This window comes from Cygnus olor, chromosome 29 (genome assembly GCF_009769625.2).
Source record: "Cygnus olor isolate bCygOlo1 chromosome 29, bCygOlo1.pri.v2, whole genome shotgun sequence".
NCBI lineage: Eukaryota > Metazoa > Chordata > Aves > Anseriformes > Anatidae > Cygnus > Cygnus olor.
The window spans coordinates 2,341,854-2,356,836 of record NC_049197.1 but is presented as its reverse complement, the minus strand read 5'-3'; the positions used below and the strand labels follow the sequence as shown (position 1 = coordinate 2,356,836).

At 70.8% G+C, this 14,983-nt stretch overlaps 1 protein-coding gene across 2 annotated transcripts; it reads left to right on the top strand.

Annotated features, from left to right (window-relative positions):
• The first annotated feature begins 648 nt into the window (after positions 1 to 648).
• Positions 649 to 14,468, top strand: ERBB3 (erb-b2 receptor tyrosine kinase 3). 2 transcript variants are annotated; one of them, XM_040539441.1, is made up of 28 exons: positions 649 to 795; positions 3,357 to 3,508; positions 3,588 to 3,774; positions 4,233 to 4,358; positions 4,439 to 4,504; positions 4,581 to 4,699; positions 5,486 to 5,627; positions 5,716 to 5,829; positions 5,907 to 6,027; positions 6,115 to 6,188; positions 6,270 to 6,360; positions 6,890 to 7,089; positions 7,193 to 7,325; positions 7,647 to 7,737; positions 7,823 to 7,977; positions 8,100 to 8,153; positions 8,837 to 8,978; positions 9,195 to 9,314; positions 9,391 to 9,489; positions 9,586 to 9,771; positions 9,848 to 10,003; positions 10,591 to 10,666; positions 10,745 to 10,891; positions 10,990 to 11,087; positions 11,166 to 11,321; positions 11,576 to 11,647; positions 12,353 to 12,617; positions 13,071 to 14,468. In XM_040539441.1, the coding sequence occupies exons 1-28, from the start codon at positions 696 to 698 to the stop codon at positions 13,613 to 13,615; spliced, it is 3,987 nt and encodes a 1,328-aa protein (XP_040395375.1). In that variant the 5' UTR covers positions 649 to 695; the 3' UTR covers positions 13,616 to 14,468. The 2 variants fall into 2 exon arrangements, with proteins under 2 accessions (XP_040395375.1, XP_040395374.1); XM_040539440.1 differs by having other exon boundaries at positions 11,163 to 11,321.
• The last annotated feature ends 515 nt before the right edge of the window (positions 14,469 to 14,983 follow it).

Sequence of the window (14,983 nt, the reverse complement as noted above, 5' to 3'; positions counted from 1 at the left end):
GGGGGGAGGGCGAGTCGCCCTGGGGTCTGCACGGCTGTTTGGGGGGATCCTTGGGGTGTTCTGGGGGGGCTCCCACCCCCCTCATCATGAGGTGGGCAGAGGGTGGGGGTCCTGGTCTTGCTCCAGAGACGTGCAGAGGGCTGCTGGGTGCCCCCCGGCGGTGAGTCCCCGGGGGGTCCTGTCCTCTGGGGAGGGGGTGCTGGATCCCCACGGTCCTGCAGGTGGCTGGGGAGGTGTTTGTCTGCGTGTTGGGGGGGGGGATCGCCCCCGGTAGCCCCGTGTGGGACAGCTCGGGGAGGGAGGGAGGGAGGGGGCTGCGTCTTCCCCAGGGGCTTCTCCCTGGATCCAGCCCGGGGGGGGGGCAGCACCCCGACCCCTAGCAGGGCCGGGCTTTGCCCGGGGGGGTCGCAGCCAGACCAGACCCTGCCGGAAGGGACCCGGGGGGGCTGAGCGGGGTCTGGGGGCTGCGGCGGGGCAGAGCCGCCCCTGTTCCCCTTCCCGCCCCCCCCTCGGGTCCCGGGGTGCCGCCGCTGCTCCGGGCCGGGCTGTCCCGGGGGTGGGGTCCCCGCCCCGGCTCCGCCCCGCCCGGCCCCGGCCCCGGCCCGCCCCGGCGGCCCCGCGCCAGGTGCATTCCCCCCGCCGCGCCCGGGCACGCCGCAGCCCGCCGGGCCCCGCTCCGCCGAGAGGCGCCGAGGATGGCCCGGCCCCGGTCCCGGCCCTGGGCGCCGCCGCTGCCGCCGCTGCTGCTGCTGCTGCTGCTGCTCCGCGCCCCGGCACCGGGCTCCGCGCAGGCAGGTGGGCACCGGCACCGGGAGCGCTCGGGGGCACCGGGCAGCTCGGGGACACCAGGGCGCACGCGAGGAGCGGGGAGCTCGGGGGGACCGGGGCGTGCGGAGGGAGCCGGGCAGCTCGGGGCACCGGGGCCGGGGAGGGCACTGGGAGCGCTCGGGGGCACCGGGGCGCGGCGGAACCGGGAGAGCTCAGGAGCGTCCCGGCAGGGGCCGGGGCTGGTTCCCGCTACCGGGTGCCGGGGGGGGTCCTCGGGGCGCACGGGGGGGAAACCAGACCCGGGGGTGCGGCCGGTGCCGGCAGCCCCCTGCGCCCCCTTCCCCGGGACCCCCGCCCCGTTCCCAGTGCCACGACCCAGGGGAAGCCTCAGCCCTGGTGTGTGCTCCTGGGGGGGTCCGGTCCCGGCACAACGTGCGGGGCCCTACCCGTGCCCCCGTCCCGTCCCTCCCGGCACCGAGCCCCCCCGCGGTGCAGGCACCTGCACCCCCCGCAGCTGCCGGGGCTATTTTGGGCCGTGACGGGATCCGGCCTGGGGGGGCGGCAGCCGGAACCCCCCGGGACCCCCGGCCCCGCTGCTGTGGGAGGGCTGGGGCGCAGCTCCCGGAAGGATTGGGCCGCCCGGGAGTTGTTTTTCAACCCCAAAAGGAAAACACCGAGGGCAGGACGCGAAGGTGGGGCCGGGCGCGGCGGTGGCGAACGTGCGAGGTGTGCGCAGCGCCCACGGCCCTGTGGCGGGAGCAGCACCGACACCGGCCATGTGCCACCAGCCCTGCCCCGGGCTGCTCCCGCACGACGGCTGTGATGGTGCGAGGACCGGGGGGCGCACAACACCCAGGGGGCACACGAGGACTGGGTGTGCACGAGCACCAGGTGCCGGCTCCCCAGGGTGCTGTGGGCAGCTCCCGCCCGGCACCCACTGGTGCCGGTACCGGGGTGAGCAGCACCGGCTCCGTACCCCCCTCTGGTCCCATCCGCAGCCCCCCGCTGCCCGGCCCCGGCTCAGAGCCCCTTTGTTCGGACCCAGGATCCGGCCCCCCGGCAGCGGCCGCCCCGTGCACACAGCCCCCTTTGTGCCGCCCGCGGGGCCGGGGGCAGGAGGTCGGGGTCCCCGGCCCCCTCCCCGCCTCCCCCAGCCCCCGCCGGTGGTGCTGGGCCCCAGTGCTATTCCTGGCGGGGGGCCGGGGGCCGCGGAGGCACGCGGGCAGATAGCAGCGGCGTGCCGGAGCTGCCGGCGGGGCCCGCGCTGATAACGCCCGGCAGTGCCGGCGCCAGCCCCCTCCCCGCTGCAGGCAGGTGCACGAGGGGGTCCCGGCCTGGGGGGGCCCCTCCTGGGTCACCCCCCCACAGCACCGCACGTCCCCGGGACCCCGCTGCCCCCCGGGGCCGGTTCTGCAATGGGGCACCCATCTCAGCCCCCCCACCCCCTTTGGTTTGGGGGTCCCAGCCCCTGCCTTGGCCCTGCCCATCCCCGGGGCGTCAGGGCTGGGGCCATGCCCCCACGCAGCTGGGACCTTTTTATAGCCCCTTCCCTATGAAAATAGCTCTGGTCGCGGGGGGAGGCGTAGGTCTGCTGCGGGGGGGGGGCCCTGCGCCCCTTCCTGTGCCTGCACCGAGCTGCCCGTTCTCTGCAGCCCCCCCTGGGGGGGCGCGGGCCCTTATCGGCCCCCGCACCGGCCCAGACAAAGCTGCCATTGACCGCCCCGCGCCCCCCCCCCGCGGGGCCTGAGTCACGTCTGAGCCCGGGCTGAGCCCCCCGGGGGTGCGGGCCCTCCCCGCCGCGTTTCGGGGGGCTCGGCTCCCCCCGTCCCGCTCTCCACAATCGCCCCTTTGTGCGGCTGCGGGGAGGGGGCCGCATCCTGCCCCGCGCACAAAGGGGCCCTGTCTGCCCCGGCGCGGGGGGGGGCCGGGGAATCATTAACCCCAGGGCCGGGGTTTGGGGGGGGGGGGAGAGGACGAGGGGGACGGGACAGGACAGGGCCCCTCGGTGCCCGCAGGGATTTCGGGGGGGCCGGGCCGGGAGTCCAAAGTCCGGGCGTCGCGGGAGCGCCGGGAGGGGGGGGCCCTGCCCGCGGCACCCGCCTTGCGCAACCCTTGCCCGGCCGGTTCGGGCGCTGCGTAGGGGAGGGCGGGGACGCTGAGGCGGGGGGGGCATGGGGACACCGGGGTGGGGGCACCACCATGGGGGGGACGGGAGCACCTTGAGGGCACCACCAGGACCTGCATGGTGGGGGGCACCGTGGGGGGAGTGAAGGGGTCGTGGGTAGGATGGGAGGGACAGGGGTAAGGCCACTGGGGGGGGGGGCATGGCCATTGTGGGGGGCACGGCCATCATGGGTGGGAGAGGGAACCCATGGGGGACATCTCCAGGGGAGAGGGGCACCACGACGTGACACAGATGTGGCCATCGGGTGGGGAATGTGGCCAGCACGGGGGGGGGGGGGGGCACGGCCAGCACTGTGGGAACGTGGCCAGCACCAGGGGGGCCATGGCCTGCACTGGGGGGACGAGGGGGGTGCCCAGTGGTGCCTGCCTGTCCCCACGGGGCACCCACATGGCTGCACCCGCAGTGTGCGCGGGGACGCTGAACGGGCTGAGCGTGACGGGGGACGCGCAGCACCAGTACCAGACGCTGCACAAGATGTACAACAACTGCGAGATCGTGATGGGCAACCTGGAGATCGTCCTCATCGACCACACACAGGACCTCTCCTTCCTGCAGGTGAGGGGGGGCGCGGGCGCGGGCCCCCTCCCGCCCGCCGGCCGCAGGGGCTGACACGTCCCCATCCCCGTCCCCACAGACCATCCGGGAGGTGACGGGCTACATCCTGATCGCCATGAACGTCTTCGCCTCGCTGCCGCTGCAGAACCTGCGCGTCATCCGTGGCACCCAGTTCTACGAGGAGAAGTACGCGCTCTTCGTGCTGCTCAACTACAACCCCAACACCACGCACGCCCTGCGCCAGCTTGGCCTCAACCAGCTCACAGGTGAGGCCCGTGGTCCCCGTTCCGGAGCCTCGCTGTGCCCCCGTGGTCCCCGTCCCCTTGTGGTGGTGCTCCCCAGTCCCCAACCCATTACAGTGCTGACCCCTGATGGTCCCCAGTCCCCATCTCATTGTGGTGCCATTCCTCAGTGCCCCCTGGTCCCTATCCTATTGTGGTGCCGTTCCCTGGTCCCCATCCCACTGAGGTGCTGTCCCTCGGTTCCCATCCTGTTGCGGTGCTATCCCCCAGTGCCCCCTGGTCCCCATCCTGTTGTGGTGCTGTCCCCCTGTACCCATCCCGTTGCGGTGCCATCCCCTCTTGCTCCCCACGCTGCGCACCCCGATCCCGCTCTGAGCCCCCTGGGGCTGTACCCCCCCCCGGTTTCCCCGCCCTGGTGGTCCCCCCGGTGCGGGGCAGAGCTGGGGGGGTGCAGCCCCAGCGCCCACGGCCGCTCCCTGCAGAGATCCTGGCCGGCGGCGTCTACATCGAGAAGAACGAGCAGCTCTGCCACGTGGACACGGTGGAGTGGCGGGACATCATGCGGGACCCCCGGCTGGAGCCCGTGGTGGGGGACAACGGCAGGGCATGTGCGTGGGGGGGGCGTCAGGGGCACGGGAGGCTGGGGGGGGTCCCGCACCCCAGGCTGATCCCGCTGCGCTTCCCACAGGTGCCCCGTGCCACGAGAGCTGCAGCGGGCACTGCTGGGGGCCCGGCCCCGAGGACTGTCAGAAATGTGGGTACGGGGGGGGCTGGGGGGGCTGCAGGGGGGGTCCTGGCCCGGGTCCTGCTCACCCCCTCCCTCCCCGCAGTGACCAAGACCATCTGCGCCCCCCAGTGCAACGGGCGCTGCTTCGGGCGGGCGCCCAACGAGTGCTGCCACGAGGAGTGCGCGGGGGGCTGCACCGGCCCCCGGCAGACACACTGCTTCGTACGTGGGGGCTGCGTGTCCGTCCGTCCTTCCCCCCGCCTGTCTGCCCGTCCATCCCCCCCGTGCATCCGCCTGTCTGTCCATCCTCCTGTGTGTCCATCCATTTGTCCCCCCGTGTGTCTGTTTGTCTGCCCATCCCGTGGGGAGGGGTCTTGTCCCTGCACCTCCAGGCAGGCGTGGGACAACGCTGGGTAGGGGTGTCCATGTGTCAATCTGTCCGTCCGTCCACCTGTCTGTCCACCTACCTGTGCGTTCGTCTGTGCATCCGTCCATCCACCCGCGTGTCCGTCTGTCCGTGTGTGGATGGGGAGGGACCTCGCCTGCGTGCTCCCGGGGTGGGCATGGGGCAAGGCTTCCTGTGTGTGGGACAGGGGAGCTCTGTCCGCGTGTCCGTCCGTCCGCGTGTCCACTGCTCTGTCTGTCCGTCGGTCTGCCTGTGCGTGTCCGTCCGTGTGTCCATCGGCGTTCTCCATCCTTCTGTCTGTCTGTGGGGAGGGAGCTGATCCACGTGCCCCAGCGTCTGTCCCCGGTGTCCGTCTGCCTGTCTGCGCGCCCCAGTGTCTGTGCCTGGTGTCTGTCCATCTGTCCGTGCGCCCCGGTGTCCTTCCGTCTGTCTGGATGCCCTGGTGTCTGTCCCCAGTGTCCATCTGTCTGCCTGTGCACCCCAGTGTCTGTCCCTGGCGTCCGTCCATCTGCCCATGCGCCCTGGTGTCCGTCCATCTGTCCGTGCGCCCCAGTGTCCGTCCGTCTGTCCGCGCACCGACGGCCCCGCTGCTGTCCCCGCAGGCCTGCCGGCACTTCAACGACAGCGGGGCGTGCGTGCCGCTGTGCCCCCAGCCCCTCATCTACAACAAGCTCACCTTCCAGCTGGAGCCCAACCCCGACACCAAGTACCAGTACGGGGGCATCTGCGTCCGGAGCTGCCCGCGTGAGCAGGGCGCCGGGGGGCGGTCTGGGGGGGGTCACCAGGGGGGGGCCGGGTCTCTAACCACGAGCCTCCCCCCCCATCCCCACAGATAACTTCGTGGTGGACCAGAGCTCCTGCGTCCGTGCCTGCCCCAACGACAAGATGGAGGTGGAGAAGAATGGGCTGAAGATGTGCGAGCCCTGCTCGGGGCTGTGCCCCAAGGGTACGGGGGGGGCCGCAGGGCTGGGGGGGGTGCGGGGGGGGGGGGCAGGATGAGCCCTGACCCTCCCCATCCCTCAGCCTGCGAGGGCACCGGGGCCGGCAGCAAGTACCAGACTGTGGACTCCAGCAACATCGACACCTTCGTGAACTGCACCAAGATCCTGGGCAATCTGGATTTCCTCATCACCGGCCTGGAGGGGTGAGGGGGGTGGGCAGGGAGGACCAGGGGGGTTGGGGGGGCCGGGGGGCTCGGCCCCCGCCCGGGCTGACGGCTGCGGCCCCACAGGGATCCCTGGCGCAACATCTCGGCGCTGGACCCCGAGAAGCTGAACGTCTTCCGGACGGTGCGGGAGATCACGGGTGAGGCACGGGGCTGCTGGGGGGCACGGGGCCGCTGGGGGGTGTGGGACCCCTCCTCGAGCCCAGCCTGGCCTCCCCCAGGGTACCTCAACATCCAGTCCTGGCCCAAGCACATGCACAACTTCAGCGTCTTCTCCAACCTGGTCACCATCGGGGGGCGGAGCCTCTACAAGTGAGTCCCCCTTCCCTGCACCCCCCATCCCCCACACCCCCAATCCCCTGCACCCCCCCATCATTCGCTGTCCCTGAATCCCTCATCTACACGTCTTCCATCACCCGCTGGCTGTTACCCATTCCTACATCCCATTATTCTCCCCTGTCACCGCACACCCCGTGCCTGCACCCCCCATCCCAGTGCCCCCCCATCGTTCCCTGTCCCTACATCCCTCATCCTCTACGCGTCCTTCATCACCCCCTGGCTGTTCCCCATTCCCACATCCCATTATTTTCCCCCGTCCCCCGTGCCCCCAATTCCCCGTGCCCCCCCCATCATGCCCTGTCCCTGCATCCCTCATCTACACATACTCCGTTACCCCCTGGCTGTTCCCCATTCCCACATCCCATTACTTTCCCCCATGCCCCCATCCCGTTATTTTCCCCCGTGCCCCCATCCCGTTACTTTCCCCCATCCCCCCATCCCGTTATTTTCCCCCGTCCCCGTGCCCCAGCTCTGTGCATCCCCCCTGACCGCCGCCCCGCAGCCGGGGTTTCTCCCTGCTCATCATGAAGAACGAGAACGTGACGTCGCTGGGGCTGCGCTCGCTGCGGGAGGTGAGCGCGGGCAGGGTGTACATCACGGAAAACCGGCGCCTCTGCTACCTCCACACCGTGCAGTGGGCAGCGCTCAGCCGCCGCCGCGCCGACCTCGACATCAAGAACAACAAACCCCGCAGCAAGTGCCGTGAGTCGGGGCCGCCCGCGTCCCCTGCCCCGGGACGGACGGATGGATGGGGTGGGGGGGATTGGGGGCCGGGGGGCCCTGCGCTGAGCCCCGTTCCCCGCAGAGCAAGAGGGGAAGGTGTGCGACCCGCTGTGCTCCGCCGACGGGTGCTGGGGTCCCGGCCCCGAGCAGTGCCTGTCCTGCCAGCACTACAGCCGCCGGGGCGTCTGCGTGGCCTCCTGCCACTTCACCGAGGGGTGAGGAGCACCCTGGGGTGGGGGCTGGGGGTGGGCACCGGGGTGGGATCAACACCAGGGGATGGACTCCAGGGTGGGCACCGGGGTGGGATCGACCCCAGAGCGGGCACCAGGGGGGGTGGGATCAACACCAGGGGACAGACCCCAGAGCGGGCACTGGAGTGGGATGAACCCTACAGGAGGGCACTGGGGTGGGCACTGGGGTGGGACAGACCCCACAGAGGGTACTGGGGCTGGCAGGACACCAGGGTGGGCTGGTGGCACCGACCCCAGGGTGCTGGGGTGGGCTTGCTGGTGACCCTCGCCATGTCCCCCCCACAGGGAGACGCGGGAGTTCGCCCACGGGACCGAGTGCTTCGAGTGCCACCCCGAGTGCGAGCTCATCGAGGGCGGCATCACCTGCAACGGCTCGGTACGGCTGCACCTGGGGACCTGTGGCGGGGGCGTCCCCGAGGGTCCCCGACGCTTTCTCACCCCCACCCCCCCCCACCCCACAGGGCGCCGACACCTGCACCCGCTGCGCCCACTACCGGGACGGGCCCCACTGCGTGGAGAGCTGCCCTGAGGGCATCCTGGGCGAGCGCGGCCCCATCTACAAGTACCCGGACGCCAGCCGCGAGTGCCGGCCCTGCCATGAGAACTGCACCCGGGGGTGTGTGGGGGCCTGGGGGGGGTGTGGGGGGGGGGGCAGGGGGGTGCGTGGGGGCCTGGGGGGGGGCCGTGGGGGGGGGGACAGGGGGGTGCGTGGGTCTCATCCCTGCTCTGCTCCTACAGGTGCCTGGGACCGCTGCTGCGGGACTGCCTGGGGGACGCCCTGCCCAGCTCCAGGTATGGGGGGGTCTGGGGGGACTCTGGGGTCACGGTGCCGAGCTGTGCTGTGCCGCACCAAGCACGCGGAGCTGTGTGGCCCAGGGCTGTTTTGTGCCATGCCATGCTGTGCTGCGCCATGCCGTGCCACGCTGCTCCATGCCATGTCACACCGAGCTGTGCTGCACCGTGCCGTGCCATGCTGCCCCGTGCCATGTCACACCAAGCTGTGCCGTGCCGTGCCATGCTATGCTGTGCCATGCTGCACTGTGCCACGTCACACTGAGCTGTGCCATGCTGTGCTGAGTCGTGCCCTGCTGTGCTGTGCCATGCTGCACCGTGCCACATAACACCAAGCCATGCCATGCCATGCCGTGCTGTGCCATACTGCACTGTGCCACATCACGCTGAGCTGTGCCGTGTTGTGCTGTGCTGAACTGTGCCATGCTGTGCCGAGCCATGTCGTGCTGCTCTGTGCCATGCTGTGCTGTGCCATACTGCACTGTGTCATGTCACACTGAGCCGTTCTGCTCCATGCCATGCTGTTCCATGCCGCACTGCGCTGTTCAGGGCCATTGTCTGCCCACGCGGGTGCTCGGGTCCTCCCCCGGGGGCTGGGGCATCGCCCCCACACCGGGGACAGCCGTGGGAAGCACATGGGGCACGGCAGCCGCCGGAGCTGAGCCCCGTCCCCCCGCACCCAGGAAAGCCCCCACGGTGATCGCGGTGCTGGTGGTCGGTGGGCTCTTCCTCTCCTGCTCCTGCTTCCTCCTCTCCCTGCTCTACTGGCGCGGCAAGAAGATCCAGAAGAAGCGGGCGATGCGGCGCTATCTGGAGAGGGGAGAGGTGAGCTGGAAGATGGGGGGGCTCGGGGCTGCACGGGGGGGGATTCAGTAGGTGTGGGGGGCCCTTGCTCTTCTCCATCCCTCTCCACACCCATCCCTCTTTTTCTGCCTCTGTCCACCCCCATCTACGGTGTCCATCCCTGTTATCCATCCTCGTCCCTGGCTCTCGGTCCCCTCCTCTCCATCTCCATCCCCATCTCTGTCCTGCCCGGGGCAGAGCCTGGAGCCGCTGGACCCCAGTGAGAAGGCCAACAAGGTTCTGGCCCGCATCTTCAAGGAGACGGAGCTGAAGCGCCTGAAGGTGCTGGGCTCCGGCGTGTTCGGGACCGTGCACAAGGTGAGTGGGGGGCTCGGCCGGGGGGGGGCAGCGGGGGTTGGGCACGGTGCTCACCGGGGTGTCCCTGTTCCCGCAGGGCATCTGGATCCCGGACGGGGACTCCATCAAGATCCCGGTGAGCATCAAGGTGATCCAGGACTGGAGCGGGCAGCAGTCCTTCCACGCCGTCACCGATGTAAGTCAGGAGGGGCTGTGGCTGCTCCCCGCCGCGGGCTGGATCCTGCCCTGGGCTCATCTCATGGAGCCCCCCCTCACCCCCGGTCCCCCCCAGCACATGCTGGCCATCGGCAGCCTGGACCATGCCTACATCGTGCGGCTGCTGGGCATCTGCCCCGGACCCCAGCTGCAGCTGGTGACCCAGCTCCTGCCGCTGGGCTCCCTCCTCGACTACGTCCGCAAGAACCGCGACGGCATCAGCCCGCAGCTGCTGCTCAACTGGTGCGTGCAGGTGGCCAAGGTGAGTGCCCGGGGCCAGGGGTGCCCCCCCTGCCATCTCCCCTCGAGCCCCCAGCCCCACTGACGCTGCCCCGCAGGGGATGTACTACCTGGAGGAGCACCGCATGGTGCACCGCAACCTGGCCGCCCGCAATGTGCTGCTCAAGTCGCCCAGCCAGGCCCAGGTGGCCGACTTCGGCATCGCCGACCTCCTCTACCCCGACGACAAGAAGTATTTCTACAACGAGGTCAAGGTGGGTGCCGGGCTGGGACCCTGTGCCCCCTGTGTCTGCTGCACTGTGGGGCACCCCTTTGTGTGTGTCCCCAAAACCCTGTGCCATGGGGCACCCTCACTCCATGGGTCCCCAAACTCCTGTGCCGTGGGGCACCCCCACGCTGCATGTCCCCAAACCCCTTGTTGCCATGGGACACCCCCATTCTGTGACCCCCAAACCTCTGTGCCACATGGCACCCCCCCTTTGTGTGTGTCCCCAAAACTCCTGTGCCATGTGGCACCCCCACTCTGCATGTCCCCAAAACCTCTGTGCCATGTGGCACCCCCACTCTGCATGTCCCCAAATCCCCTGCGCCACAGGACACCCCTACTCCATGTGTCCCCAAACCCCCTGTGCCATGGACACCCCCCTTCTGTGTCCCCAAACCCCCTGTGCCATGGGGCACCCCCCTCCACATGTCCCCAGCAGGACAGGACACCCCGTCTCCTCCGTTCCGCTGCACCTTGGGCTGACCCCTCCCTGTCCCCATGTCCCCTCCCTGTCCCCGTGTCCCCCCAGCCGCTCGCCCACCCACGTGCCCCCCCCCGACCCCGCTGTCCTTGCAGACGCCCATCAAGTGGATGGCGCTGGAGAGCATCCACTTCGGGAAGTACACGCACCAGAGCGACGTCTGGAGCTACGGTGAGCACGGGCGCCCCGCCACACCCCCCTCCGGACCCCCGCCACCCCCCGGGGCTCATGGGGGGGCCGTCCCTGCAGGCGTGACGCTCTGGGAGATGATGACCTTTGGGGCCGAGCCCTACGCCGGCATCCGGCTGGCTGAGGTGCCCGACCTGCTGGAGAAGGGCGAGCGGCTCTCGCAGCCCCAGATCTGCACCATCGACGTCTACATGGTGATGGTCAAGTGTGAGTAGGGGCCTCAGCCGGCTGCCGGGGGTGGGGGGCCGGATCGCTGCCCACCCCCCCGCCCCGCTCTGAGCCCCCACCGTGCCCCCCCCCCCCAGGCTGGATGATTGACGAGAACATCCGCCCCACCTTCAAGGAGCTGGCCAACGAGTTCACCCGCATGGCCCGCGACCCACCGCGCTACCTGGTGATCAAGGTGAGCGCCGACAACCTCCCCCCCGGCCCCCCCCCCACTCCGCTTCCCGCAGCCCCTCACGCACCCATCCCGCAGCAGGAGAGCGGGGCCGCGCCGCCCGCCGAGCCCCCCACGCTCAGCGACAAGGAGCTGGATGAGATGGAGACGCTGGAGCTGGAGGAGGAGGAGCTGGACGCATCCTTCGGCCTTGCCGCCGGGCTCTACCCCCCCCGGCCACGGGGCAGCTGCACCCGGGTGAGCCCCCCCCCACCCCGAGTGCCCCCAGCAGGGTCTGGCTGTGCTGGGGCTGGATCCTGGGACATGGCACGGGGTTCCCCCCGCGCGCCGGGACGGGATGCGGCGGTGCCCCACGGCCCCATCATCCCCCATCCTCTTCCTCGCCCCCGTGGGACCCCAGCCCCATTTCCGCAGTGTGGTGGGGGGCCCCAAACCCTTGCCCCGTCCCCCCACCCCCAGCTCGTTGCCAGCCCCCCCGTGTCCCCTCGCAGAGCCCCAGCCTGCTGAGCCCCCCGGCCGGGTACATCCCCATGAACCAGCCCAGCCTGGGCAGCAGCCGCCAGGTACTGGGGGGGGGCAAGGTGGGGTGCAGGGAGCTGGGCGGGGCGAAGGGGTGACCATAGGGGAAGAGGCAGGAGGGCGAGGGATGACAATTTGGGGAGGGGGGAAGAGATGACAATGGGGGGCTGAAGGGATGACAATGGGGGGGGCAAAGGGATGACAGTGGGGGAAAAGGGGTGACCATGGGGGGACAAAGGGATGACAATGGGAGGGCAAAAGAGGTGACCATGGGGGGGGCAAATAAATGACAATAGGGGGGAAAAGGGGTGACCATAGGGGGGACAAAGAGATGACAATGGGGGGGGCAAAAGGACGACAGTGGGGAAAAAGGGGTGACCATGGAGGGGCAAAGGGATGACAATGGGGGGGAAAAGGGGTGACCATGGTGGGGGGACGAAGGGATGACAATGGGAGGGGAAAGGGGTGACCACAGGAGGGCAAAGAGATGGGGGGGGAAGAGGTGACCAAATGGGGGGGCAAATAGATGACAATGGGGGGGTGAAAGGACGACAATGGGGGCCAAAAGGGGTGAAAATGGGGGTCAATGGGATGACAGTGGGGGGGGCGAAAGGATGACAGTGGGGTAAAAGGGGTGACCCCTGTGAGCAGAGGAGCTGGAGCTCTGGGGTCAGAGGGGGGGGGCCGTGGGGGGGCCGTGAGGGCCTTGTCGGGCCCCCCTCCCGTCACTGCCGTGTCCCCCCCCCCAGGGCACGGTGACCCGGCTGCCGCGGCGCAGCCGCCAGGAGTCCCTGGGGCGCACGGTGTCGGAGTCGTCGGAGGGCCGGGGCACGGCCTCGGAGCTGGACCTGGCCGAGGGGCTGTCGCTGGCGGGGAGCCTGTGCCGCAGCCTGCGCTCACGGGGGGACAGCGCCTACCTGTCCCAGCGGGAGAGCTTCCCCCCCCCGCCCCCCAGCTCCGAGGGCAGCGAGGAGGACGCCAACGGCTACGTCACCCCCAGCTGCGCCGGGAGGGGTGAGGGTCCCGGCCCCCGGGGGTCCCGGCCCAGCTGGGTGTGGGAAGGGGTCCAGCCTCGTAGGGCTGGGGTTGGGGGTTCTCCTGTCCCCGTGGGTGGGGGTCTCCTGTCCCTGTGGGTGGTGGTCTCCTGTCCCCGTGGGTGGGGGTCTTGCCAACAGCCTTAGCTTAAGGGGACCCATCCTTGTAGGTCTGGGCCTGGGGGGTCTCCTGTCCCCATGGGTGGGGGTCTTCTGACCCAGGGGTGGGGGTCTCGGCAACAGCCTCAGGTTAAGGGGACCCACCTTGCAGGGCAGGGGGGCGCTCACCTTTTAGGAGGTGAGGGCTGGGGGCCAGGTGAACCCCTCAGCCCCCTCCATGCTCAGCACCAGCCCCGGGGGCAAAGCGGGGGTGCCGAGGGTGGGATGGGGGGGGATGGAGGATGGCTGCTTTCTGACCCCCCCCACCCTGCAGACCCAGAGCCCGCCGGGGTCTTGGTGCCGGATCCGGAGGAGGAGTACGAGTACATGAACCGGCGCCCCGGGGCACCCCCGGGTGCCCCCCCACCCCGGCCGGCCTCGCTGGAGGAGCTGGGCTACGAGTACATGGAGGTGGGCTCGGAGCCCGGTGCGCCCCCCGGAGCCCCCCCGGGCCGCGGGGAGGAGGAGGAGGACTACGAGTACATGAACAAGCAGCCGCGGCTGAGCCGCTCGCTGGGCAGCGTGGGCGGGGGGCCGGGACCCCGGCACGAGGGTGGCCCCCCCCGGCACGACGGCTACACCGACATGCGGCCGGGGGAGGCCAGCACCCCAGCCCCCGCCGAGGAGCAGGGCTACGAGGAGATGGAGGCGGTGCTGGCCCCCCGCGGCCCCCCCTGCCCCGGCTGCCGCGGCCCCCCCGGGCCCACCCCCGGCTGCATGAAGCCCCTGCGCAGCCTGGAGGCTTCGGACTGCGCCTTTGACAACCCCGACTACTGGCACAGCCGCCTCTTCGCCAAGGCGGACGCCCAGCGGACGTAGGGGCCCCCCCCCGGACCCCCCCAGCTGTTTACACTGGATATGAAGGATCCCCCCGGCCCGTGCCGGATGGGGGGGGCGGGAGCCAAAACTCCCAGGGGGCCCCAAAGGGTGGGAATGGGGCTGGGGGGGCAGCCTGGTCTAGGGTGGGGGCTGATCCTGACCCCCAGCCCCAGGGGGGAGTGCGGGGTCCTGGGCCCGTGTCCCCGTCCTTCCCCTGCTCTGCCCAAGGGCCCCCCCCAGGTGCTCTCCCCCGTTCTAGGGTGCTCCCGGGTGCAGGACCATGGCGTTGGCCCCCATTTGGGGAGAGGGGGCCCAGCTTGGGGGCCGTGACCCCCCTCTTTAGGTCTGGGGTCCCCTTTTGGGGCCGTGATCCCCTTTTGGGTCTGGGGTCCCCCTTTGGGGCTGTGACCCCCCCTTTGGGGCCATGAATCCCCTTAGGGTCTGGGGTCCCCCTTTGGGGCCACGCTCCCCCTTAGGTGCTGCGATCCCCCCCTTGAGTCTGGGGTCCCCCTTTGGGGTCGGGGTCCTCTCGGCTGCCGCATGCTGGACGTCTGGGCAGGAAGGCCCCAGTTTTCCCCATTCCCTGCTGGAGCTGGGCAGGGGGGGGCACGTTTTTGGGGTGCCCCCTTGCAGCGCGCCCCAGCCCGGCGGGCTGGGGGTGCCCGTTCTCAGGGACCCCGGTGGCAGCCAGACCAGGAGTGTTGCCCCCCCTTCCGTGTGCTCCACAGGGCGGGGAGAGGGCTGTGCTGGTGGGCAGGGGTTGGGGTGCAAGCGGGACCCCCCGCGACCCCCCCCCCCCGGTCTGGAGCCGGTTCTGGTTTGTAAATGCACAATAAAGACGAAGGGACAAGGAGCGGGCGTGCTGGTGGTCCTGGGGCTGGGGGGGGGGGGTCGTGGGGAAGGGGCTGGGGGCTTGGAACAGGGGATGGGGGGGGGGGGGTCCTGGGGCTGGGGGGGTCGTGGGGAAGGGGCTGGGGGGGGTGTCATGGGGTAACAGTTGGGGGGGTGGGGACGTGGGGTCGGGGCAGGGGCTGGGTCTGGCCCCATGGGGTTGGGACCGGGGCCAGGGGAGGGGGGTGCGGCGCTGGGGGCTCTCTTGGGGCTGCGATCAGCGGGACCCCCCCCGGGCAGCGCCCCCGCCCGCCATGCCCCGCGCAGCCCCTTCTCTTCTGCCCTCCCGCCTCCACCGCTCCGAACTACACTTCCCATCACCCCTCGCGCGCCACTTCCGCCCCGTCCCTCTTCATCTCTCGCGAGAACCGCGGCGCCCACTGGGAACTGGAGTCCTCCGGCCCGCTCCGGGCCGGTGCCGTGCGCGCCGCGGGCGATGCCGGGAGCTGTAGTCCGGGGGGGCGGGGACTCGGCTTC